The 24,315-nt window shown below is 47.8% G+C and overlaps 1 protein-coding gene across 5 annotated transcripts in view; it reads left to right on the plus strand.

The window, feature by feature from the left end:
* LOC135898265 (RNA binding protein fox-1 homolog 3-like) overlaps nucleotides 1-23,504 on the plus strand; it is a 571,669-nt gene extending 548,165 nt beyond the window's left edge. For 4 of the 5 annotated variants that reach the window (XM_065427120.2, XM_065427119.2, XM_070524467.1 and 1 more), the window contains 3 exons: nucleotides 8,641-8,747; nucleotides 10,165-10,261; nucleotides 19,125-23,504. In XM_065427120.2, coding sequence (XP_065283192.1) covers nucleotides 8,641-8,747; nucleotides 10,165-10,261; nucleotides 19,125-19,169 — 249 coding nt within the window. In that variant the 3' untranslated portion in view covers nucleotides 19,170-23,504. The remainder of the gene's footprint in view (nucleotides 1-8,640; nucleotides 8,748-10,164; nucleotides 10,262-19,124) is intronic. The other variant, XM_070524466.1, reaches the window with a different exon arrangement.
* The last annotated feature ends 811 nt before the right edge of the window (nucleotides 23,505-24,315 follow it).

The following is a 24,315-nucleotide window of genomic DNA, read 5'->3' on the forward strand; positions in this document are numbered from 1 at the left end:
AATACGCCGCAGTAGTGGCATAGAAGGGCCAAAGCAGCTACAGCCCCACTTGAAGTTGGTAGCAGGGCAACATCAGCTCTTGCAGGATCAACCTTGACAGCGTCTTCCTTTGGCCGCTACTTCTGCTGCGATCACCACCTCAGTCAATTGAAGCACTTTGAAACGCTGACAATAAAAAATTATTAAGTGGTGTTTGCCAAGGCGTCTATGAGTGAGCCCAGTGAGCGCACGCTGTCACGCATCTTTGTGGATGCAAACCGCCAGTCCTTGCGAGGCGCGGATGGTGCACAGTGCGGCACCGAGGAAGAGTCAATGCAGCAAATGCTAGTCAAGCTGCTACATGCATACGCCGCTACGTTCGAGTGGCACCCTCGGCACGATAGATGAGTACAGCTATAGCGTGCAGCAGTTGCTGTGCCTTCACAGCGCCTATCGCGTCACCACTATCTTGAAGGTGTTGCGGGAAAGCTCACCGCCTGTCAACAGAGCGCATGTGGTCTGGGGTGGCCAAGTTCGATATATGCAGACCTCGTTCGAAATAAATAACGCATGCAATTTTCCAGGTGATATAGAAAGTGTTCGGTATACGCAATAATTTGATATATCGATGTTTGACTGTATAACCTTGCATGTGCCCGATTTTTTTTATCAGAAAAAATGGTCTGTCACACAACGGCAGTCAGATTTTTTTCGGGAAAGGAGTAAATAACATAATCACATCGTGAGCTACAGTTATTGCTTGAAAATATTCATAGAGGAGGCCGAAAATGGGTGGTTTTTTTATGGTAGATGACAGGTTCAGTGCATGCACTGTACCCTAAACTCCGTTGAGACATATGCTGTCACTAAAAGGGTAGCTATTGGGATCACCATAGGAGCCAGGTAAATGTATGCTGACTGGTCAAGTTCGAATTATTTGGCAGAAGTAAATTTTAGGATTGAAATAATGAAAGTTTGGGCCCATAAAAATGTATGGGCATTGGCGGAGTTCTTCAGTCAGCATCAAATTAACCAGAGAGCTGAATTGACTGGAGTTTAATTAACAGAAGTCTGCCGTATCGTATGCTACAACATAACCCTCTCTGGAAACAACACATAACAGGCACCTGCAATAAAACATTCAAAACATTTGGCTCTTTCAGGGTGCCTACCAACCAAGAAAACGGATTTCTCAGGGATTTTTAATAGTCTAGAAATACTGGGGCGAAACCCTGGGAACTTTTGCTTATATCAGGGAAGATTATCTGTAATTTTATTGAAAGGGAATAAAAGTTGTGAAATGATGGTTTGAGTAACAGAGGAATCGTAGCGAATCGTCTTTGACGCCATGTCCTCTGCTGGAGGAGTTGCCAGTGTACAGTCAACAACCGACTTTCCAGACGCCCAATAATTTGGATGGCTTCGTGGCACCATCATATACCCCATAGAGTCAAATTTATAAGAATGTCTGAAATTTCGGACGCAGGTACCCTTCGCCATCTGATTTTCCCGACTTTTTCCATGATTACTGGCCTGAAACAACATTAATAAAAGCCACCACGGCCGCCGTTTTGATTACCTCGCTTCCTTAAACCGGTGCTCTCGCGCACAGATCTGCTGGCAGCCATAGCTGCCACTGTTGCAACACTAGCCTAGCTGTCTCAGCGTTTGCTATTAAAGGGGTGGAGATTTGAAAATTATCGTTCATGGGTTCTTCGATTCAAGCGTTGTGTACTGCTTCAGGAAACATGATGCACACCACAGGATTCAAATATACCCGATAAATAATTTAATAATACAGTAAAACTTCGTTAAACCGTACCCGCTTAAACAGTAGTTTCGTTTTAAGAGTAGTAATGTCAAATTCCCAACTCAGCGGCCATTGAACATTGTGTGTTTTGTATCCGCATAAACCGTACCAGCTTATTGTGTATGCATCGGTTAAAACGTAGCATTTCAACTTTTCGTCGCGCAAACACGGCGGTGCGTCGTCTTCACCGGGCGGCCTGGCAGAACAACAAGCCTCAGAGATCAGAACAACGGCCTCCAAGCGCCCTGTGCGTTTGCGCGTGAAGCCACATCAACATCAACATCATTTCGACGCCATGCCAGAGAGCATTATGGCGTCGTGCAAGCGAGGACTCGCGTCATTTCGAAGCTCGGATAAAAAAGACGCCGGGGGCTCAGCATAGAAGAAAGATTAGACATCGTCCGTGCTATCGAATGTGACACGGAGAAGTAGACGCTGGTACGCGACAAGGATCTGCTGTTGACTACGGTGTGTGGTATTTGGAATGCGAAGAAGTTTCTCGGAAGCACTGCTGTGACCGCAAAGACATGTCGGCTACGAGGTTCAACTTTTCGCCATCGTTGCCTCTGTTGTTGCCGAAGTGTCGCCTAGCGACAGTGATAAGGACGACACGGAAAGTGGTAGAAGCTACACGTTACGTCAGCCTCATGAATGCAATCGTCGCGACGAGAACAGGGGTGCGATAATGTAACTCTATTCCAAACAAAAGTATTCAATACTCCGGCACCCAGCAATGAAAATGCGCCCCCGGGACTTCTGCAGCACTACTGCGCGCATGCATGGAGAATACGTAACGCCAACGAGGAATCTGCCATGCGAGTGTTTGCCGAGAAGAGGGGGCTGGCTGAAAAGCTGCGCAGCTTCAGTAAGTTTGAGGCCGCTGTCATCGCGCGAAGTGAATAAATACTGCATACCGTTTAGTACGTAGTTTTTCTGAGCTCTGGCCAACTACGGTTTAACGAGGTTTCACTGTAGCATTATTATACGGAGTGATTTCTGTTTCAGTTCCTGGGCTCCGGGTGATGCTAGAGATCGTAGGAGAGGAAACTCAATGCGGGTTGGTCACATGGGTCACAAAAGATTGTGACGTAAAACTATGCTGCTGCGTCTGCTCGCGCATACGCTTGCTCTGCCAGCAGAGGTAAACAACTAGCGACTCGAAGTGCACGTCTGAATTATTAGAATTATATTGCGAAGAGCTACAACAACGGTAAGAAAATATTGCGGCTTGTGAGAGTCGGTGATTCACTCAGAAACGCTCTCACCTTTAGCTTTGACGTGAACCGGAAAAGGCCTAGCGATGATACAGGCGCCGCCGAACGATCAGCGGCGGTGAGGCTGCCGTTGGTGCTAGAGTGACCACTCTTCGGTTGCTGATTGGCCACTTCGCCGTACGGCTGCCGCATAAATGGGTCCCGGTGCCATCCTCTCTACGGCAAGGAAATCTCACCGTTCGCGAGCAAAACCGTCGTTGCACGGTGGCCCATGGAAGGCAAATGGTGTTCGGCAAGTTGCTGTGCCGGTAACGTGGACGGGCCTTTACACTTTGAGAAATGCCAAGTGAACGAAACACCGCTCTGAGCTGCTGAACTATGCGACTCGCAGATGCTACGTCAATTGCTCTCCGCTACAGCGCTGTGCATGTCTCGGTTATTCAGGGGCCAGGGTTAGCTCAGTTATAGTGTTCTAGAAGCCTGTAGCATAGAGAAAGCATTTTTAGAACGACAGAAAGCTGAGCTAATTGGTAAGGATTCATAATGCAAAGAAGAGGTAAGGCATTCACGACAACGACACAAGAGGAGAGAAGTGGAAAACACAAACGCCGCATATCCTGGTCCCTTTCGGAGCCGGCTGGCTAGTGTTACACTGAATGTGTAAAGGCCTGTCCACGTTACCAGCACGGCTACTTGCCGTACACTCTTTGCCGTTCGCGGGCCGCCGTGCGGCGTTCATGTTGCCCACTTAATTCTCTCCTCCTGTGTCCGTGTCTGCACGCCTTACCCCTTCTTTGCGTTAAGAAAGGATTTCTATACAGTGGAACCCCGTTCATACGTTTTTCACCGGACCGCGAAAAAAAAACGTAACAGCCGAAAAAAAACGCAACAGTGAGGAAAGGTCCGAAAATTAATGAAACCAGTGCAGCTTTGCCTTGAAACAACTTATTTCGACATCAAGTAAGCTTAGGTCTTAAAAAAAATCGAGAATGGTCGATTGCCGTTTTTTCCGCTTGCTGGAAAACACCACGCGTTTCTCGATGGCCTGGAAAGCCGCATTGCTCTCAGCGTCGCTTTGAGGTGCGACGTACCTGCGAAGGAGGTCCAGAGCCGTGACGGCTTCTCCAAAGCTCGGGTCCGCGAACTCCCCGGAATCATGCGGCTCGTGCTCCTCGTCGTCACCACAGTCTGAGGCTTCACTCGCGACAGAGTCTGCAACGATCTCGGCGATACTCCGACACTCGGACGTCACGGCAGCAGCATCCACGGTGACGTAGTCGTCATATGTGACTCTCGTGGCACCCAGCGCATTCAAAGCTTCACTCAGCTCTTGATCATGAGAGGCTGCTTCCGTCTCTTCAGCTTCCGTGGCAGTTTCCTCTCCGCCGTCCATGCGAAAGCCACACTGCGCGAAGCAGTGCTGTGCAGTTGACGCGCTCACTGCAGTCCACGCTGAAGCGACGTAGTGCATAGCGTCCAGTATCGAAACGATCGTAGGCTGCTGTCCGCGATCAATGCGCGCCAGACAGCGCTTTACGATGGACTTCCTGTACGACTGCATCAAGTTCTTTATGACACCGGCATCCAACGGCTGCAAGTGGCTTGTAGTGTTTGAAGGAAAAAAAACAAGCTTAACGTTCCGAAGAAACGACGGGTCTTTCGGGTGGGCAGCACAGCTGACCAGAAAAAGGACAGCACTCCTGCACTGGGAGCCCAACTTGTTGTCGAAGTAACGAAGAAATTCTTCGAACAAAGAACCCGTCATCCATGCACGACTGTTGCTTCTATAGTGACATGGCAGCAGGCGAATGTTCTTTAAGCACCGTGGGTTTCGGTATTTTCCGATTACCCATGGCTTCAGCTTGTCCGAGCCATCCATGTTGCAGCAAAGGAGCACCGTCAATCACTCTTTGCTGCATTTGCCTCCGTGGCATGCTTCGCCCTTCAGGCGTAATGACTTGGATGGCTGCACCCGAAAGAAAAGACCCGTTTCGTCGGCTTTGTATATGTCACGAGGCTCATACCCCTCAATTATGGCAGACAGTGTGGCCTTCCAATCGTCGACTGTTTCCAAGTTTATGCTTGCTGCTTCCCCGGATACCGTCTTATACGCGATGCCGTGCCTCTTCCGGAAACGGTCGATCCATCCATTTGACGCCGCAAAGACACTGATGCCCAGTCGGTCGGCTATTTCCATCGCCTTCTCGCGCAAAATGCTGCCGTCAAAGTTAACACCGGCAGCGCAAGCTTGTTTAAACCTAGTAAGAAGCGACTCGTCGATGTTTCCATACTTGGCGCCACGAGCCTGCTTAGCTTTCGGGCCGAAGAGCGCGGCATTCCCTTGTATCTCGGCACGCTTCGAGACGATGCTGTTAAGCGTCGAGGGTGACAGACCAAGATCCTTGGCGATGTCGACTCTTTTCCACACTGGCTGCCTGTCGACTGCGTTGAGAACATCCAGCTTTTCCTCGAGGGAAAGCGCCTTGCGCTTATGCAACGCCATCAAAGCACGACAAATCGCTCGTGGTGTCAGCGAGGCCCGACAAGGCATAGGCAGCGTAGGTGTTGACGGGAGGACACGTACGACTCGGATGGGTAGAACCGCACAAACAAGAAAGACTGGATTAGCGAGGCCTGACGAAGCGTAGGCAGCGTAGTTGTTGACGGAAGGACACGGACGACTCGGATGGGTTGAACCGCATAAACAAGAAAGACTGGATTGCTGCAGGCCCGCGGGTTTTTCGCTTCGGCTGACGAGGCAGTGGCCATCTAGTGGCAATCTCTCCAACTCGCGTGCGGCTTTTTATGGCCTCTGAGATTACCCACGCGCGTGCAAGGGGGGTGATATCGGAGGCCATGGTCTTGTAGCCAATTCCGTAGCCAAGCCTGGCCAAGAGTCGTCAAAATGGCGGTTGGCGCGCGTTGCCCGGCCGGGTTCGGGGTGCCAGGTTGCGACGTAACATGCGGGAACGTTTTCACAGCTACAACGTAACAGCAGGGTACCCAATACATTGGATCCTATGGGAGCTATGCCGGGACCGGACGAAAGCGACGTAACAGCCGGGAAAACGCAGCAGTGAGGAACGTAACAGCGGGGTTCTACTGTATGCCTGTAGCTCGGTCATAGTGGAGGCTATACTCGGTCGCTCGGCTCAGCAGGCTACGTAATCGGCATTTCATTGCTACTCATCATACGTCACGTTTTTGTGCTAGTGTGCTATGACGTCAATATTTTCGTTCCTCCGCAGTGTTGTCATAACTGCCGCACTAGCAATGGGTCTCGACCACGAGAAGGAGCTTTTAATGACTTTTTGGAGCTGAATTAAAATTATTTTGTGATGTTTGGAGCGTCCAATACCTCGTGAGTGTCCTCGCATACAGAAGCAGCCTGCAACAGGCTTTTTATATCCTCAAAATTTGGTGTCTCAAACCCTTTAAACATCTTGCCGTTCTGTGCCACGTTTTTCATTCAAACAATTCTCCGCTGTTAGTAATGGCGCTGACTCTGCCTTGTAATCCTCGTCAATGCCTTCCAAGCTCGGAAAGCAGGTGCATTGCATAGTGACTGTTTCTGAAAGCCAGCATCGCCTCGACACAAGTGTTATGCGGCGAAGCGCACATGAAAGTATTGCAGTGAAGCATAAGTATGGGATGAGGCAGTTGCCACAGGACACAGTATGTATTCCTTAATTATGCATGTGTCCACTCGCCATCTCCTGTCGGGCACCAATCGTACACCAATCTGCCTAATGAGTGTACTACTGGCAGGCCTTCTCCGATGTGCCTGTGACGATTCGAGCCCTTAAGGGTAGTAAAAGACATGCATTCATTTTTTCAAACTGCCAGATTTTTCGGATGTTTTCATGGCCCCTATGGAGTTCAAAAAATCGGACGTTGACTGTACAACTGACCAAGAGGATGCTTCAGATAGTCCGTGGGACAAACACGATGGAAGGAGGACAAAAACAGGAAGGACTTGTGCATGAGGAATGAACGGGAAAGGAATCATGCCACCATTTCTTTCAAAGAGCTTGAGCTCCAAAAGCAAAGTGTTGGCTAGCACCAAGATGCAGGTGTCCCTCATCCAAACCAAACCAAAATAAACTCTGTAAAGCAGTGAAACACAACACTGAGGCATTGTGTGCGGGCTGAGAGTATGTCAGGACAGTTGAAGTTGACACACCAGCTGTTGAGAGAGAATGTCACTTGTGACAAAGTTCAGGCCTCATACCAATGAAGTTGCTATCACTTGATAGAAATAGCTCGTATCCCCTTCACTCACAGCGTCCGCATTTGTGGACACGACCTATTTTTGCCATATCTATGCAGTGGTAGCAAGGAATAGAGTACAAACATTAAGCTTAGTGTAAATTGGCCATTCTGGTAACCTAACTTACTTCAATTTTATTTCTGAGTGATATGTATTGTTGCAGAGTACTGCTCTGGTGAAAGCACTAGTACCGTGTTTTACGCGACATTTGACATGGGACATGTCGGTAGCAACCTTAAAATATATATATATGCTTGAGGCCCCTGCATAACTCGTGCATGTAATTCGAGCGGGGGATTTGGTCCTTTATGAAGACACGTAGCATGGCTGACTTTGCAATATTCAATTATTTAGTTACTCTGTAATTATGATGACTCATCATAAAATGCTCAGAGTCATTCTACCACCTTGATTTGGTTTGACTGAAGGTGATATTAGAAAATATTTGTTGCTGTATGCATCTCCTTTTTATTCGTATTTGAGAATGTTCGACTCAATGAGTTTACCTTTTTTTTTTTTCCAAACATATTTCACTCATTCTGCATTTTACTAACCCCTCCCTTCTGATTTTTTTCTTGCATAATATAAATGCAACTCTTTATTACTCAAACTGGATTAAGTTGTTCGTCTTCTTTTTGGTTTTTCCTTTCTTTGCATGCTTACTAGAGTGACAGTATCTGGCGACATCGTGTCAGCCCATATTGACGTAAAACAATGTTCCGGAATTTTGCAAAAGCACTTGGAAATGTCAACTTGCTAAACACTCCAACATATGTAAATGGGCCTGTTTGACCTCAGTTTATCTGCAGATTTATCTTTCCCTGCCGTATAAGGTATCTCAACTACATGCTGCAATCCATTCAATACATTTGAAATTCAAATTTTTTGTGACATATTGTCGTAAAATAATACAAAACAGCATAATAAGCAAGCTTGCCCAATCTCGACTGCATTCGCTGAAATTAGTTTTGTGAGCATGGTTCACTCTTGCAAACCAAAGACGACTGTATCCTGGACGTGCAAGGGTGTTCTTAAGCTGATGTTGATACAGAGTGCAGATGTTTAGTCTTGTCAACAGTGCCAAGGATGAAGAAAGTGGGACGTGACACATACGCACATTTTGCTACAATACAAACTGGGGGGACAACAGCAGTTTGTGCTTGGCAATTGAAGGGTTAAAGGGTGCACCTTAGATGTCTGCTGCTAATGGTGCAAAGATAAAAACAAATCACAACAGAACGTTATGGTTTTGTGTTTTCGTCATCATGTTTGTATTCCTGTGAAGTCATGCTGAGAGGCAGCATGACCAAAACTAGCTCACTTGTTGCTGTACAGAGGTTTATGGGTCAAACTGTTGTTGCACGCAGGCCACGTATGCAGCAAGCGCTGCCTATACAGCGGCAGCGGCGAGGAGTTATGCGGCCGCAGCTGCAGCTGCACAGCCAGCCGTGGCTTCCTACACTGCTGTGGCAGGGTGAGTGGCTTCTCTGTTTGTGTGGTCGATGTTGCAAAGATTAAAACTGTTACACTGTGTGTTAGTAACTTATTGTGTAAATACGTACTGATTAGAACAGACGGAGCTGCACTACAACTTTAATGTGTTCAAAATACAAGGTCTATAACAGTAAACTGTAAATGCCTTATACACATAAGGTCTCGCACAACCTGAATAAGAAAGTCGCGAACAGGCATCGTATTCCTGTGGTCTTTACGGCTCCTAATAAGTTCTCCAAGCTCTGTCCTCAGATTTGCATTGACAGCAAGCGAAGTTGCAAAACCAGACTTGAACACTCCAACGTAGGGTGTGCAACAGGAGTGGTATATTCAGTTCCCTTGAAGTGTGGAAATGTGTACATCGGCCAAACCGAACGGTGCATTAATAACCGGCTCAGGGAGCACACACTGCAAGTTAAGAAAAAGAGGACAACTATGCACATTTGGTTGCCCATATCATGGCGCGTGCTTGCGGGGCACTTTTTTCTGAGACTACTAACCTAGGCAAGTCTGCAAACCACTCGGCTTGAGTGGCTTTAGAAGCATTCCATATCCACAGGAATTCACCTATCTGTGTAAGCGAAGCATCTATTCTTTTTCACAGTGCCAAACTGGACTTCTTGAATTCTGCTGTCTAAAGCAGGCAGCAGTATTGTTCACCTTTTTAGTTTTTAGCTATGCTTATCACCTTAGCAAGGGAAAAGGGATATGACACTTGTGCGTGGCTCACTTTATAAAATCCTAGGGTGTGTCGATTGGAATAAACGGTTGGTAGTAGCATTTGTCTGCGTGTTTCGTGTCTTCTTCATGTGTATGTGTATTTTTTTCGCTGTATTTGGAATTTACAATGTTAGATCAGCCACGTATAAACTGCTGCAAGTCATAGTTGCACTGTGACCTTCGAGGAGACTGTTATTTGCTCTTTATGACTACTTTGGAAAAGACAGTGGATGTTTCGCAAAAATATTTTATTTTGATGACTCAAGAAAGCTTTTTTTCATGTTTGAACTAGGAGGCTTAAATGTTTTCTGTTAGTATAACTTGAGCTCCTCTCTTGAGATATGTGATCAGTGTCCTGATAGCTGGTGCGGCTGAATTTCTAGTTCACAGTACTTTATTTTTTCCTGAACATGCCCAAACTGCTGTCTTTTTATGCCTCCCTTGTCTTCAGGGCTGTTGGTATGTAGTAGTCGGCGGTTACATAACGGAAAGATAGTGCCCTTATTTACCCTAGACTGCATTGCCATACTTGTGTGTAAACACTACTGTGGGCTGTGTGTGTGGGTCATTTGCCTGCACTTAATCCCTCGTTGACTGCCGAGGGTAATGCTTCCTGCCGCACATAGTGAATGTGCCTTTTCCAGTGTGTGACTTTCTCCGTCTTCCCACGCGTACAGCTCCCCTTCGCTCTACTACAGCTATGGGCGGGAGTATGCCGATCCCTACCTGGGCCACAGCATAGGACCAGTTGCCGGCTACGGGGTGAGTGTGCCGGTATGTCGTCATTATGGCTTCGGTGGATTGGTTTCCTCCCGTTCCATCTTGTCTTTCTTTACTTTCTGGCTGCCAACATGAAGTGTATACTTTCCTCTCCCCCCCCCCCCTCACTATACTATATACCTCAGTTGTTCCTATTTGGTGTTTATTGCACAAAGGGTGGGTTTTGTAGCAGAAAATGTCCTCAGTAGAAACTTTCGAAGGACGCACAATGGAGTGCTGCATGGATATCCCAGTTTCTTGCTCAAACAGCTTCACTGTTGGAGTAGAAGAAAAGCTAGGGCGGGCAGTTGGAACAAGTTGGCCGGGTATCGGCACTTGTGTGTCTCTTCCTTGCCCACGATCTGCGTAAAAGTTACGCTGTTCATTTCCATCATGTATCCATACCAACTTGCCCAATTTTCTTCTCTTGTGAGGGTGTAAACAGCGGTAAGGTAAAGTGGAAAATAGGAGACAAAGTGCAATGTCAGGTGATGAGTGCCATAAAGCAGTGCGTGAAATAACGTGAAAAAAAATACACAACCTCGCAATCTTGCTGTACAATTTGAGTGCCGAAAAGCTTGAATGTTGTGAAATGAAGCTTAGAATATGGTAGGAAAGTTCCTTGGCATTAGGTGCCACTATAGGCATATTGAGTGGCGTTTGTAACATGAATTGGCTAGCTTGAACATGCCCTCACTGAAGATGCAACGACACTGTGTGTAGTTGTTGAAAGCTTTAGATGCACAATTGCACTAACACAGGTGGCACCACTATGGGAACTGTGTGCAGCATCTATAAGAGCCGGTATATAGATAGTGGGTATGCATGGGGAAGGAGGCAAGAATGCCGTAGTCAGTTGTGAGGCCTTCTACTGGAGCAGCACATGCAAGTCTTGTTGGGGCTTCCACGGCCTTTCTATAAGCACTGTGAGGTCACAAATATGGACAAGGGCAAATCAGTTAGGAAAATTCTTGTAGACCTGTATGTATTACAAAGCTAGAAAGGAAACTTGTACGGATTTCTCAGAAAGCAAAGCTTTGTACACTCGAACCCGTTTACATAGAATTATTTGATATATCAAACAATTTCTGGACACTGTATAGTTACAGTGAGTATATATAGCAAAAATTAAGCTTACATCGAACAAAAATAGCAGCGACTACCGATATATAGAATGTCAAGCACCGGAAAAGTGGCCCCAGAAGTTGGCCTTCCCTCGCGGTGGCGGGGAAACCTGGAGACGGGGCTCCATCCAGCCGCTCTCCCTACTGTAACCACGCTGCCTCGGACGAGCCGTCGACGTCCCCCTGCAAAAAATGATCCTGGCCCACCCACAGCGCTTGCTCAGACAGCCAATCAGAGGCTCTTGTTCCCTCGTCGTGCAAGATGGCGAAAGTGCGAGTTGTCTCGCTGCTTTTCTGGTTCATTGTGTGTGCCCTTGTGGGCCTTCTCCCGCAGTGTTGGCGTGATGAAGCGGCAGAATTCGCCTTTCGTTGTGAAGCTTGAAATCATAAATTGGGTTGAACGCAGTGAGAAGTCGGATGTCCCCTAGGCGTGCAAGATTCAGAGGAGCGTTCTCAGCACGATCGTGAAGACTAAGCGGGAGATTAGGGTTAATTTGGCCAAACTTGCGACCCGATGGACGTGGCGCCCGACACGTATGCACGGCTGTGTATGAGTGGTTCATCCGAAATTGCTTCAGCCGTGCCGGCTTCCGCGTGCTCGGTGATGACTGTAAATTGTGATGAATGCGACGAAGTCGTTGCCTGTGGTGCTGAAGTTTGGAGCGAGCTGTCAGAATTTCCGGAAGCTGTTGACAAATCAACGGTGGACGAGTTTGTGAGTGCAAGTGATGGTGTCATGACGACGGGAGAGACCGAAAACGAAGACTACATTGCCGACATCGTACCGAGCACAAGTGAAAGTGGGCACAATGAGGAAAGCAACGATGGTCTTTTGCCCACATCCTCCGAAGTGATCGATGCGCTCGCACTAGTCGGGTGCTTCTGCAGGAATGTGGAAGGTTGCGGCCTCAGCTGCTTCGACAGACTCCTTAGACAATGTAGAAAAGTGCGTGCGTTGCAGGCAGTGAAATTGCTCAAGCAGAAGAAAATGCAGGACTATTTCATGCGAAACTAAGCTAGGTTCATTAAATGGTATGTGCTTTTATGACATCCAATTATTTAGCTGGCTTATATCGAATTATGCTCTTTGTCGATCTGATAGGCTTTTTTCGCGAGTTCGATATAGCTGGGTTTGACTGTAGTTGAAAAATTAGCCTTGGTCCTCGCATTGATCCTGGAAGCAATGCATTTATGGAGCAGCTGCTCAACCATCTTAGCTATAGAAAGATGATTTGCTGATCATATGGGTATTGGATTCTTGAGGTGTCCATCAGAGCTAACTACAGGGGGCCAGTAGATTGCAGAGTGAGGCCAAATTACAAATTCAAGCACTGAAACACCGAATATCGCAAATCAGTTCCCTTTCAATATTGCTACGGCACAATATGTGCGATCACGAAAGGCCAGCAGTGTGAAGACGACGACGACGATTTAGAAGCTAGCACGGGCTGTTGCCTCTTGGCCAAGCGCAGCGTATTTTCCTTGTAAATATATTTGTACATAGCTTGTCGTCTGCGTCTTCCTACGTAACATATTTGGTGGAGGTGCTGGGTAGACGGGCAAACTGCTGGTCAATACGTCGGCTTTTGGCGAGTTCCAGGCAGCGGCACTCTTTTATAACAGCATCCACCGTGGCTACGTTGTTGCAAACGAGCAAGTTGAAGGCGTCATCGGCAATGCCTTTGAGGATGTGGGAAACCTTGTCTGACTCAGTCATGTGGGTGTCAACTTTGCGGCACAGAGCCAAGACGTCCTGAATGTACGTGACGTAGGGCTCCGTTGACGTCTGCACACGACCGGAAAGCGCCTTCTGCGCGGCAAGTTGGTGACCGTAGGGGTTGCCGAACAAGTCTCGAAGCTTTTGCTTAAGCGAATCCCAACTGGTCAGCTCATCTTCGTGCGTCCGATACCAAACTCGAGGTGTGCCACCGAGGTAAAAGACGACGTTGGCGAGCATGATAGTTGGGTCCCACCGGTTATTGCGGCTGACGTGTTCGTAAAGGCTGATCCAGTCCTCGACGTCTTCCCCATCTTTTGCCGAGAATACGCCAGGATCACGGGGAGCGGAGAGGGTGATGTAGGTCGTCGAAGTGGCAGCAGGTGTCGGAGCCGGTGGAGTCGGGTGGGCGTCGCCGGGAGCCATGAAGGTAGGCTCGACGTACCGTCCACTGCGAAGCTCCGTGACGAGGTACAGGGAACGTCCACCTCCACCAAATATGTTACGTAGGAAGACATGGGTCTTCATGGGAAAACATGGGTCTTCACACCATCTGCTCGGCCCATCGCCCTGATACCCGCCCGGCTTCTTCGATTTCGCCCCGTCCCGCATCTTCTTACCCACCACGTTTCCGCAACCCATCTGAATGGCGCACTGCTGACGACAAGCCTATTTGTTTCCACTGCCATCGCATCGGGCACATTTCTCGGCACTGTCGTCGTCGCTGGAGTTCCCCGATCCGGTCTACTTATACTGCCTACTCTCGCCCCTCAGGTGGCCCTTCTCGTCCCTATGCGGCACGCTCCGATAATGCCGCCACTGATTCTCCTGCAACGAACCGCCCCTATTCTCGTTCGCCTTCGCCCCAACGACGACAATCTCGCTCTCCCCAGCCCCGTCGCTCCTATTCGCCGACTCCCTTCGGACGCCGCTCCCAGCCGGAAAACTAGACGATGCAGCGCCTCGAGGTGACGCTGCATTGCCCCCTACGCCGCCAAATCCTCCACTGACTTTGCCCACTCATCTGAACCTTCTTGCCGTGCAAGTCGACGGTGTTTCTGTGTCTGCTCTCATAGACACTGGGGCGCATTTGTCCGTAATGAGCGCTGACCTTCGTAACCGGCTCAGGAAAATTATCACGCCCGCCACGACGCCTGTTGTCCGTGTCGCCGATGGCGGAACAGCCCCCGTCATTGGTATGTGTACCGCCCGCGTCTCCTTCGCCGATCGCTCAACAATCGTGCTATTCACAGTCATCGCCCACTGTCCCCACGACATCATCCTCGGCTTAGACTTCCTCTCCGCACATTCTGCTCTCATCGATTGTTCCACCAGTACTCTCCTCCTTGACCTGCCTGTTCTGGATCCTGCTGAACCACACCCCAGTCGCCTCAGTTCCGCCGACTTCGTTCGCTTGCCACCTTCGGCACTGACCTACGTTGACCTAGTGTCATCCCCACCAGTCCCCGACGGTCACTACATCGCGGCTCCTATGCCAGATGTCCTCCTTACACACGAGATCACAGTACCCCATACAGTTTTATCTATTACGGCGAATTGCGTCTGCCTGCCAGTGGTCAACTTTGGCTTGACGACACAAGTGCTGCCACGTGGAATGTCTTTGGCCCAGCTTTGTTCATTCGAGGATCACTCAGTAGCATCCATTGCAGTAGACGACACTTCATCCGATACTCCTCTCCCATCGCAGTTGACAAATTGTACCATCGCTGACTTACGGAAAATGATTGCCCCCGACTTGCCCTCCGAGCACGCTCGTGAACTCTACCGCGTTCTGTTTTCCTACCACGATATTTTTGACTTTAACGATCGTCCTTTAGCCTAAACTACAGCTGTCAAACATCGCATTAATACCGGCGATGCCCCTCCTATTCATCGCCGCCCGTATCGAGTGTCACCAGCTGAGCGTCAAGTTATTCACGCAGAAGTTCGCAAAATGCTTGCCAAGAACGTTATTGAACCGTCATGTAGTCCTTGGGCGTCACCGGTTGTGCTGGTAAAAAAGAAGGATGGCTCATGGCGCTTTTGCGTGGATTATCGGCACCTTAACTGGGTTACCAAAAAGGACGTGTATCCCCTACCTCGGATTGATGACGCCCTTGACTGCCTCCACGGTGCTCGCTATTTCTCCTCTATTGACCTTCGCTCCGGCTATTGGCAGATTGCCATGGATGATCTCGACCGCGAGAAGACTGCCTTTGTAACACCCGACGGTCTTTATCAATTCAAGGTGATGCCGTTCGGCCTATGTAACGCTCCTGCCACTTTTGAACGCATGATGGACTCCCTTCTTCACGGTTTCAAATGGTCCACGTGCTTGTGCTACTTGGACGACGTCATAGTATTCTCCCCAACGTTCGCTACGCACCTCGCGCGCCTCTCTGCAGTCCTGGACGTTTTTCGTCGCGCCGGTCTGCAACTGAACGCATCGAAGTGCCAATTCGGCCGTCGCCAGATTACCGTCCTTGGACATCTCGTTGACGCGAACGGAGTGCAACCGGACCCAGGCAAGATCCATGCTGTTACGCACTTCCCTGTTCCGAAGTGTGTCAAGGATGTGCGCAGCTTCATCGGCCTTTGTTCGTACTTCCGCCGTTTCGTGAGGAATTTCGCCGCCATAGCACGACCACTAACCGACCTTTTGAAAAAAGACGCTCCTTTCCAGTGGGGCGATAACGAGGCCTCTGCATTCTTTCATCTAATCGACATTCTCACAACGCCTCCCGTTCTGGCCCATTTCGATCCTTCTGCGCCTACCGAAGTCCGTACTGATGCCAGCGGTCACGGAATTGGAGCAGTACTGGCACAACGCCAGCGTGGCCACGACCGTGTTATCGCTTACGCCAGCAGGCTCCTCTCACCCGCGGAGCGCAACTATTCCATCACTGAGCGTGAGTGTCTGGCCCTAGTTTGGGCGGTTGCGAAATTCCGCCCATACTTATATGGCCGATCCTTTTCCGTTGTCACAGACCATCACGCGCTTTGTTGGTTATGCTCATTGAAAGACCCTTCAGGAAGACTTGGTCGCTGGGCCTTACGCCTCCAAGAATATTCGTTCTCTGTCACCTACAAATCTGGCCGACTACACAAGGACGCTGACTGCCTGTCTCACTACCCGGTAGACGAGCCTGACGGCGCCGACAGTAGTACCGCCGACGGCATTTTCTCTGTGTCTGCCTTCGCTAACATCGCCGATGAGCAGTACCGAGACCTATCTCTGCGAGTACTCATCGAGCGTCTGCGCTCTACACCTACCGACGCATCCGTTCGCCGATATGTCCTCCAGGGCGGCATTCTGTACCGAAGGAGCTTCCTCCCTGATGGCCCTGATCTTCTTCTTGTCGTGCCAAAACATCTACGACAGACTGTGCTCTTTGAGATGCATGATGCACCCACTGCAGGACATCTTGGGGTAACCCGCACGTACGACCGCGTCCGCCGCCGCTTCTATTGGCCTGGTCTCGCTCGCTCCGTTCGACGCTATGTTGCTGCCTGTGATCCCTGCCAGCGTCGGAAGACACCTCAGGTGCTACCCTCCGGTCATCTCCAGCCGATCACCGTCCCTGTGGAACCGTTCTTTCGTGTTGGATTAGACCTGCTCGGTCCCTTTCCCACGTCATCCTCTGGGAACAAATGGGTAGCCGTCGCGACTGATTACGCCACCCGATACGCTATCACTCGGGCTCTCCCTACCAGCTGCGCCACTGACGTCGCGGACTTTCTCTTGCGTGACATTATCTTGCTTCATGGCGCCCCGCGACAGCTGCTTACTGACCGTGGTCGAAACTTCCTCTCGAAAGTTATCGCTGACATTGTGCATTCCTGCTCCATTCAACACAAACTGACTACTTCATACCATCCTCAAACCAATGGCCTGACAGAGCGGTTAAACCGTACTCTTACCGATATGCTGGCCAAGTACGTTTCCAAGGACCACCACGACTGGGACATTGCCCTCCCTTACGTAACATTTGCGTACAATTCTTCCCGGCACGACACCGCCGGATTTTCTCCCTTTTATCTACTGTACGGTCGCGAACCTACCTTGCCCCTAGACACAGCACTTCCTCCTGCTGCGGTCTCAACAAGCGAGTATGCGCGCGACGCCATCGCCCTCGCCGACCATGCACGCCAGCTTGCCCGTGCTCGACTTACGGCCTCACAGACCACTCAGCAGTGTCAGTACAACGCCCGCCATCGTGACGTACAGTTTTCACCTGGTGCGCTCGTGCTCCTGTGGTCGCCCTCTCGTCACGTCGGACTTTCCGAGAAGCTTCTTTCGCTATACACAGGGCCCTACCGCGTGCTGCGCCAGGTGACGCCTGTGACTTACGAAATTGCTCCTGTGGGCTCAAGCTCGTCCTCTCCTGTGGCATCTAGTGATGTCGTACACGTCAGTAGGCTCAAGGCCTACTACACTGCTTCCGAGTCCGATCTTTAGTCGCTCCGGGACGGCGCTTTTGCAGCCGGGGGTAGTGCTACGGCACAATATGTGCGATCACGAAAGGCCAGCAGTGTGAAGACGACGACGACGATTTAGAAGCTAGCGCGGGCTGTTGCCTCTTGGCCAAGCGCAGCGTATTTTCCTTGTAAATATATTTGTACATAGCTTGTCGTCTGTGTCTTCCTACGTAACAATATGAAATATCTTAAAATGAAAGGCATTAATAATATTCTGGTACCATTTATGTTTCTGATAAGGCAGTAGACTCGTTAATTTGGCTCCTGTTAATTACCTTTTTCAGTTAATTCAATTCTGAAGTCCTAGCCACTGCCCATGCATTTCTATGAGCCCAACCTCACGTATTTTGATCCTAAGATTGACCGTCACCGGATAATTTGAACTTGATGAGTAAGCATGCACGCACCTAGCCCCCTATGATGACAGCAGCCTGTAATACGCCAGCTCCTTAATGTGATGCCAGTCTTGAAAGGTTGCCACTAGAGCAGGAAGAAAGACTGGGCACTGCCATCAGCGTTCAGGGGGAAAGCAAAACATTGGACACTTAACATTCTCATTATTAACTCTACAGGTCCTTGTCAAAAAGAATTTGAAGTTAATGGAGAGGCATTGCTTTCACTCAAGTGTGTTCTATCTTTTGAAGAAAATGTGTCACAAGGCATTTTTCTTCAGTGGCTGAGGACGTGCACATTAATTTAAGGAGAAAACCCCTTGTGCGTCCTCTAAAAGCTTGCACAAGTCACTCATGGCCAAACGGTGGGTGTCCCTCAGCCGTGAGCCCAGGGATCAGGCCCATCCTTGGAACCCTTGAATATAAAAATTCCAGTTTTCAACTAAGCTTACTGGCTTTCGTTAAGACAGCTGTCCACGTAAACACATACTGTAAGTCAAGCCAATTCAATTCGATTAGCAGCTTTGTGACAGGGAGTTAATTAAGCTGTTTATGGCCATTAATGGTGGTTTGTTTACTTATTGCCTACTTTTTGCATCTTTTTGTTGCACTTCTATGCAGTGAAAAAGGTGTTCTCCAGCTGTCACGCATACTGCTGCTTTTTATACCCTGAAAATGCTTTGTCAGGGCCTTGGAAGTTGTTAAAAACTTTATTTTTCTTCTCTTAAAAGCTGATGCAACCCCCGACTATGTTTTGCACCCCCTGAATGGTGTTTTCTGTCATGTCTCGCTATTCTTGGAAAGCTTTCCTGTACTCTCTCACCAACTCTGCAGTGCTGCAAAGGCTAGGGTAGGGTTCGAACCGGCCAATCGCCTACCAGAGCCGGCCACCTGGTCTGTGAAGGGGAAAGGGCTCACTCATTGGGTGCCACCAATTGTTCCGTGGCGCTTCCATTTTGTCGGCGGACAGTGGAGGAGCCCTTTTTGTGCTTCTCTATTCTGATTGGCTAACGTGACCCATGGTTCTCTATGCACTGCATGGAGTTCGCGAGACAGAGTGTAGGTGTCTCATCCGGTGATTCGATAGATTTTGTTAAGAGAGAGTATGCAAGCAATCACAGCTGGTAGCCCGACATTTGATGTGCACATTGTCTCTGTTTTCACAGACGGCAGTCTACCGGAGTGGATACAACAGATTCACTCCCTACTGAAGGTGTCCCTCAAGTGGAGCAGCTACGCCGGGTGGGGAGGGACAATGAGGGCCAACGGGACGTGGGCAAGAGAAGAAAAAATCTTGTCGCCGGCAGCAGTTGACCAGTGCAACGTCGAAGCTTCACCACCCTCATTGTCGCTCCCTGACTTGTCATCATATGGCTTTTTCTTTCTTTCTTTTTTGTTTCTCTTTTTTTTTTAAGCTGTCCCGTCCCTCCCCCTCGACTTTCCCATTTAGTTCTTACTTGTCACTCAGCACATAAAGGAAAATGTATGGGTGGGGAAAATGCAAGAAGTTTTTCTCTTTACATCGCCGCATTACTCGCCACTCCCCTTATAAAGTGTATGTATGTGTGCCCAGTTTGCACCCGTTCTGTCATCCATGGTGAGACTTTCTGTGCCGCTCGCGTTCTCACGGGGCAGCGGGAGGGACATGTGGGTTGACACCTCGCATCTTGGTCACTGGCCATGCAGATGTCGTTGCAAGCCACCTTGTCTTGTACCTCTCACCCATGCTTTGTCACCCTACGGGACGAGACACTTTTGGGGGCCTTTCTGCATCTGCTTTGCTTCTATTGTTGTTCTTTCTTGGCTATGAATTTCTATGTTTCGCTCTGTTTAACATTGTAAGCACATTTCAGTTCTTCGCAACCTTTATTTTGACTTGGCAAAAAAAAAAAAGGAATGTATGAAGCCGTGCAACTTCCTTTTAGTTACCCATTTATACATGCCAAGGTCACCTGGCCACTGTAGCCATTCATCACTTTCCTTTTCTGTCCAATCCTGCATTGAAGCTTGCGTGCATCCACTGCCCTCCATTGAAGTTATGGCATCACTCACTGATCCTCGGGTTAGCCCACATTCTTTCCTTTTCGGTTTCTCCACTTTGGTGGTTGGCGGCGCAGTTACATCCCCATGTTTTGGCCACTGTAATGTGACCTCAGTGTCAACGTAATTTAAGTTTTTCTTTTGAGTGAGTAAGTCAGCGATTTTTTTTTTCTTTTCCTTTTTAACATTGCCATTGCAACATCATCATTATTTCTCTTCCTCCTAAAATTTGGTCGGTTCCCTCTCCCCTTCTTAAGCTGCGTCGGCCTTCGTTTGTTAACCTGTATTCCTTTCTTTTTCCCTTCCTTTTTTTTTTTTTCCGTTGTCGTTTGCCAAGGCGCATTTTTAGCATTTGTGTTTTGTGGTCGTCTCTATTATTTTGTTATTAGTGCTGTGACGTTTCAATTCAGGTCACCACTTCAGCGTGCATTGTCTCGGTCAGTCAAAGAATGGTAGAGGAAAAAGAAAAATGCCTGGAAGTGATGGTTAAGGACAGATTATTCTGGAAAGCAAGGGATCCCCTATGACTTGGCTTCAGTTAGTGGTGAGAGAAACATTGTCTTGTTTATTAGCTTGAGTGTTCTGCAAAGGGCATCTTCCTGCCTCGTTAAGCTTTAGGGCAAGTCAGTGTGGTGTTTTCTGTTAGCAAAAATGTAGCATCACACTGATGTATAGAGTAATTAAAAAATAAAAGTGGTGGATTGGTTGGTCTTCTGGATGTTACGCATGACTGGAAAGAACTGCACCACAAATCTATCGCGTCAAGCCGTATTGGGTAAGGTCGCAAGAGTCTCTGCAGAATGCGGTAGAGCCAGGAAGCACGGCTTTGGAACGGTATGTCTTGTGTTCTCAATCATACCATTCGTGTAACACGTGAAAGCTGGATTCGGTCTGCCTTCTAGAAGCTATTTGGTGTGCAAAACACAAGGTTTGCCAATTGCCAATAAATCGTCATTTTTAATCTTATGCTTGCGTGTAAATTCCAATAGCATCATTGAGCGAGGCTCCCCGAATGTTTATGCAATTTTGAGTACATGGTTATCTACTCTGGCTGGCAGTATTTTTTTAGCACTGTACAAGGCCGCAGCTGACACAAGTCTTTTGAAAGTTGGCAACTTTAGTGTTATAAGCATCCTGGATAGAGCAGTTTATTAATATACTTCGGAAAAAAGTAGTGAGGGGAGTTGTCTGTCAAAGCATATGCCACCTGTGCTCTGTGGCAAATGGTGGGAAAATGACATGGGATAGTTCTTGAGCCGGATACTTCAGGCAGTCAGTCATGTCGCCAAAGACTAAAATACTCTGTCGCACGATGGTGACATACACACAAGCTCAGTTGTATTTTTTTTTTTTCGCACTGTACATATTTATTGTCTCAGCTTGTCCAAGCAGTTCTGCCTTTCCCTCTGCATCTGAAGATCTATTCAACTTTTAACTATGTAGTTCCATGTACTGAGCAAAACAAAGCAGTTATTTTCTTCTATTCCTTTATTGTTGGCTGCTTTAATGACCAAGGCCAACTTTGCAGTCACAGGAAATGAAGCATATAGAGATGGTCGAAAAGAGGGAAAGGTGAAGCCCAAATGTCTGCTGTTCACATCATTGACAACTGAACACTTTATTGCAGTTGTGGAGGGCCCTAGTTCTCGCCGGACCCCCCCCCCCCCCCCCATCCTCTTTTGCAGATGTCGCTCTCAACTCACTTTTACCCTGAAGCAGCTTCTACTTTCCCACGCTGCACGCGTTTTTGATAAAGTGGTCAAAGCCTCGGGCGATAAGTGTCAAATCCATCCGCCTGGCATAAAGTTTAGATAGCTCCTTTTTCTTTCTTTATTTCTCGAACACGGTAGTTGCTAGTTGTGTTCCCCATCTCAACACTTTCCCAGCTTTTGAAAGGCTCGCCTTTCAGTAGACATGAGCTTGTATATCCGCACTCTTTGACAGTAGCTGCATGGCATTTTTGTTTTAACTTGTCAGCATGGCCGTTCTGTTTCCTGCAAGGTGTTCATCACCCAGGACAGCATTGTATGTGGTTTTTGTCGAAATGCCCGTTTTTATGTTGCACTCATGCTGGGAGACAGGTTCAATGCAAGTGATGAATCTAATAACAGGACATATTCGTCAGCCTCTCAAGACCCTGTGCTTTTTCACTTGGGTTTCATTGGCTTTGTTTAAGGCAGGCACGAGGCAACTCTGAAGCACTGTCAATAACCAGTTCTGTTTCACATTGTGTGTGTTACCATTCATTCAAACCCCAGTAAGACCTCTTTGAATGGCTTTCAGTTATGCTGTGCAGAGTAATCCTGTTGTTGTGCTTCGCAAAAGCTCCATACTCCCAAGCACTGCTTTGGGAATTGTGGTTTCTGTTGTGGTGCAGCTGATTCTTTGGATGTTTACAATATTCTTTTCTTAAGTGCTCGGACAATTCGAACCATGTTGTTTGTCACTCCAAGCCTCTCTTGTGTGTGCTGTGTATCGTAGAAGTAAACGGCAGCTGATGCCCATGACTAGGGCTCTTGTAGTACTTTGTGTGTGCTTGTGTGTGCGGGCCCACTTTGCATTATGCCTTTCAACAGTTTTGAATGCAATCAATATTCAACACATCTATCTTATACTTGGTAACTTTTACAGTAAATTTTGAAACAAAATTACTGGCACGTAGTAGGTTCCTTTTTCTTCTTTGATTTTTTTTTTTAGAGTTGTTTTTTTCTGTAAATTCTGGAGCTTATTATTCAGTGCAAACACGTTGCGACTTGTTTTGTCTACCTCAAGGGCGTTATTGCAGTTCTCATTATAACCTTTCATGTGGGACACTCGAGATTAGAATAAACGTCTTGGTCATGGTATTTTATCATTTCAATGAAGTTTTCACTTTGCTCTTCCAAAGCATTTTTGTGCCTGTGATGTGCGTGCATATATAGCCCCAAATGTAAAAAGTGCACATCCACTTTTGTTTCAAAGAGAGCAGAATACAGGCATGACAGCAAGGTCTGGTTTCTTCAAGTACAAGATTTCCAACACTTCTGATTCATTGACGTCCCGCAATTCAAAGTGTTTGATTCCCTTTCCTTTGCATAGCTAACACGCAAAAGACTCGTTTGATAGTGCTTTATTTTTTTCTCTGTAAAATTGTCAAAGCATGCTAGTTTCATGTCAAATATTTGCATGTGTGCCGTATCACTGGCACATGCCCTTTCCAATTTAGACATTCTTTGTGGCAAACTCTTGAAAAATCTTGTTTCTGCTGTCGTCACCTTGCAAAGTGCAACTAGGCTGATACCTTCACCTTCATGAGTGACATGTTCGTGTTGTGCTTTATTTTATTTTCCCCACCGCTGTTCCTTCAAAAAAGGATGCGAACAGTACACACAATGAATCTCTTCTTGTTGCTACACAAAACAGAAACAAGAGATGCAAGAAGTGGACAAGCAGTCTTTGTTTTTCTTCTTTTCTGTGTGTTGTATGTGTAATAATGGTTGAATAAACGAAACGGCCGATGTAAGGAATGTGGCCCTTGTGTGTGTTTTTGCAAGCCATTATAGTGAGAGTCGGATATTGCCTCGGAAGAGGGAGAGAAAACTAAGAGGGAGTGTAGCTGTAATGCCATAAAGGCACTGTGTGTACTAGGATAAATAATAAGTAGCAACTCATTAAACTTGAAAGGCAGAAACAGTCGGCCCAATAAGTGATAACGTCGCAGTGAGTTTGTGTCTTCCTCCACTGTGCCTGTGCACACTGTTCCGAAAAGGCGACGGATGCGGCTGCAATGTGCAGCTGCCGCAGTTGCACATTAGAGCAAAAACAAAGTGTTGCAATAAATTACTGACGTTGCTGTAGCATGTTGGGAGAAAATGTGCCCAGAGTGCACAAACAAGTGTCGAGTCAATAAACCCTACCCGCAACCAATTATAGGGTCTCATGGCAAAGAGGGTGGCGTCACGGAGAGTTTGCTCGTGAAAGCCTGGGTGGCCTGATGTAATGCACCCTCGGAGATTATTTCCACCCTACTACCTGTTGCAGACGTACTATAGTAAGTGAATCAACACAGCAGGCATTGTTTGTGGCATGTTTATTGAAATGAAACATATACTAGTTTCCCTATCATGTTGACTGCTACTCCTTTTCATGCAATAATAAAAAATACTGTAGAAACAGTTTTGTAGGTTTTAAAAAATCTAGAGCAATGTTTGCTCAAAAAGAGTAAATAAAGTTTACATACAAACACAGGCTGTCATAAATAGTGCCACGCCTAGTATATTGTGCTCGGTATTCTGCTCGCAGGCCATAGTCATCTATAGCACCATGGTATGACAAACG

Source organism: Dermacentor albipictus, chromosome 8 (genome assembly GCF_038994185.2).
Source record: "Dermacentor albipictus isolate Rhodes 1998 colony chromosome 8, USDA_Dalb.pri_finalv2, whole genome shotgun sequence".
Lineage (NCBI taxonomy): Eukaryota > Metazoa > Arthropoda > Arachnida > Ixodida > Ixodidae > Dermacentor > Dermacentor albipictus.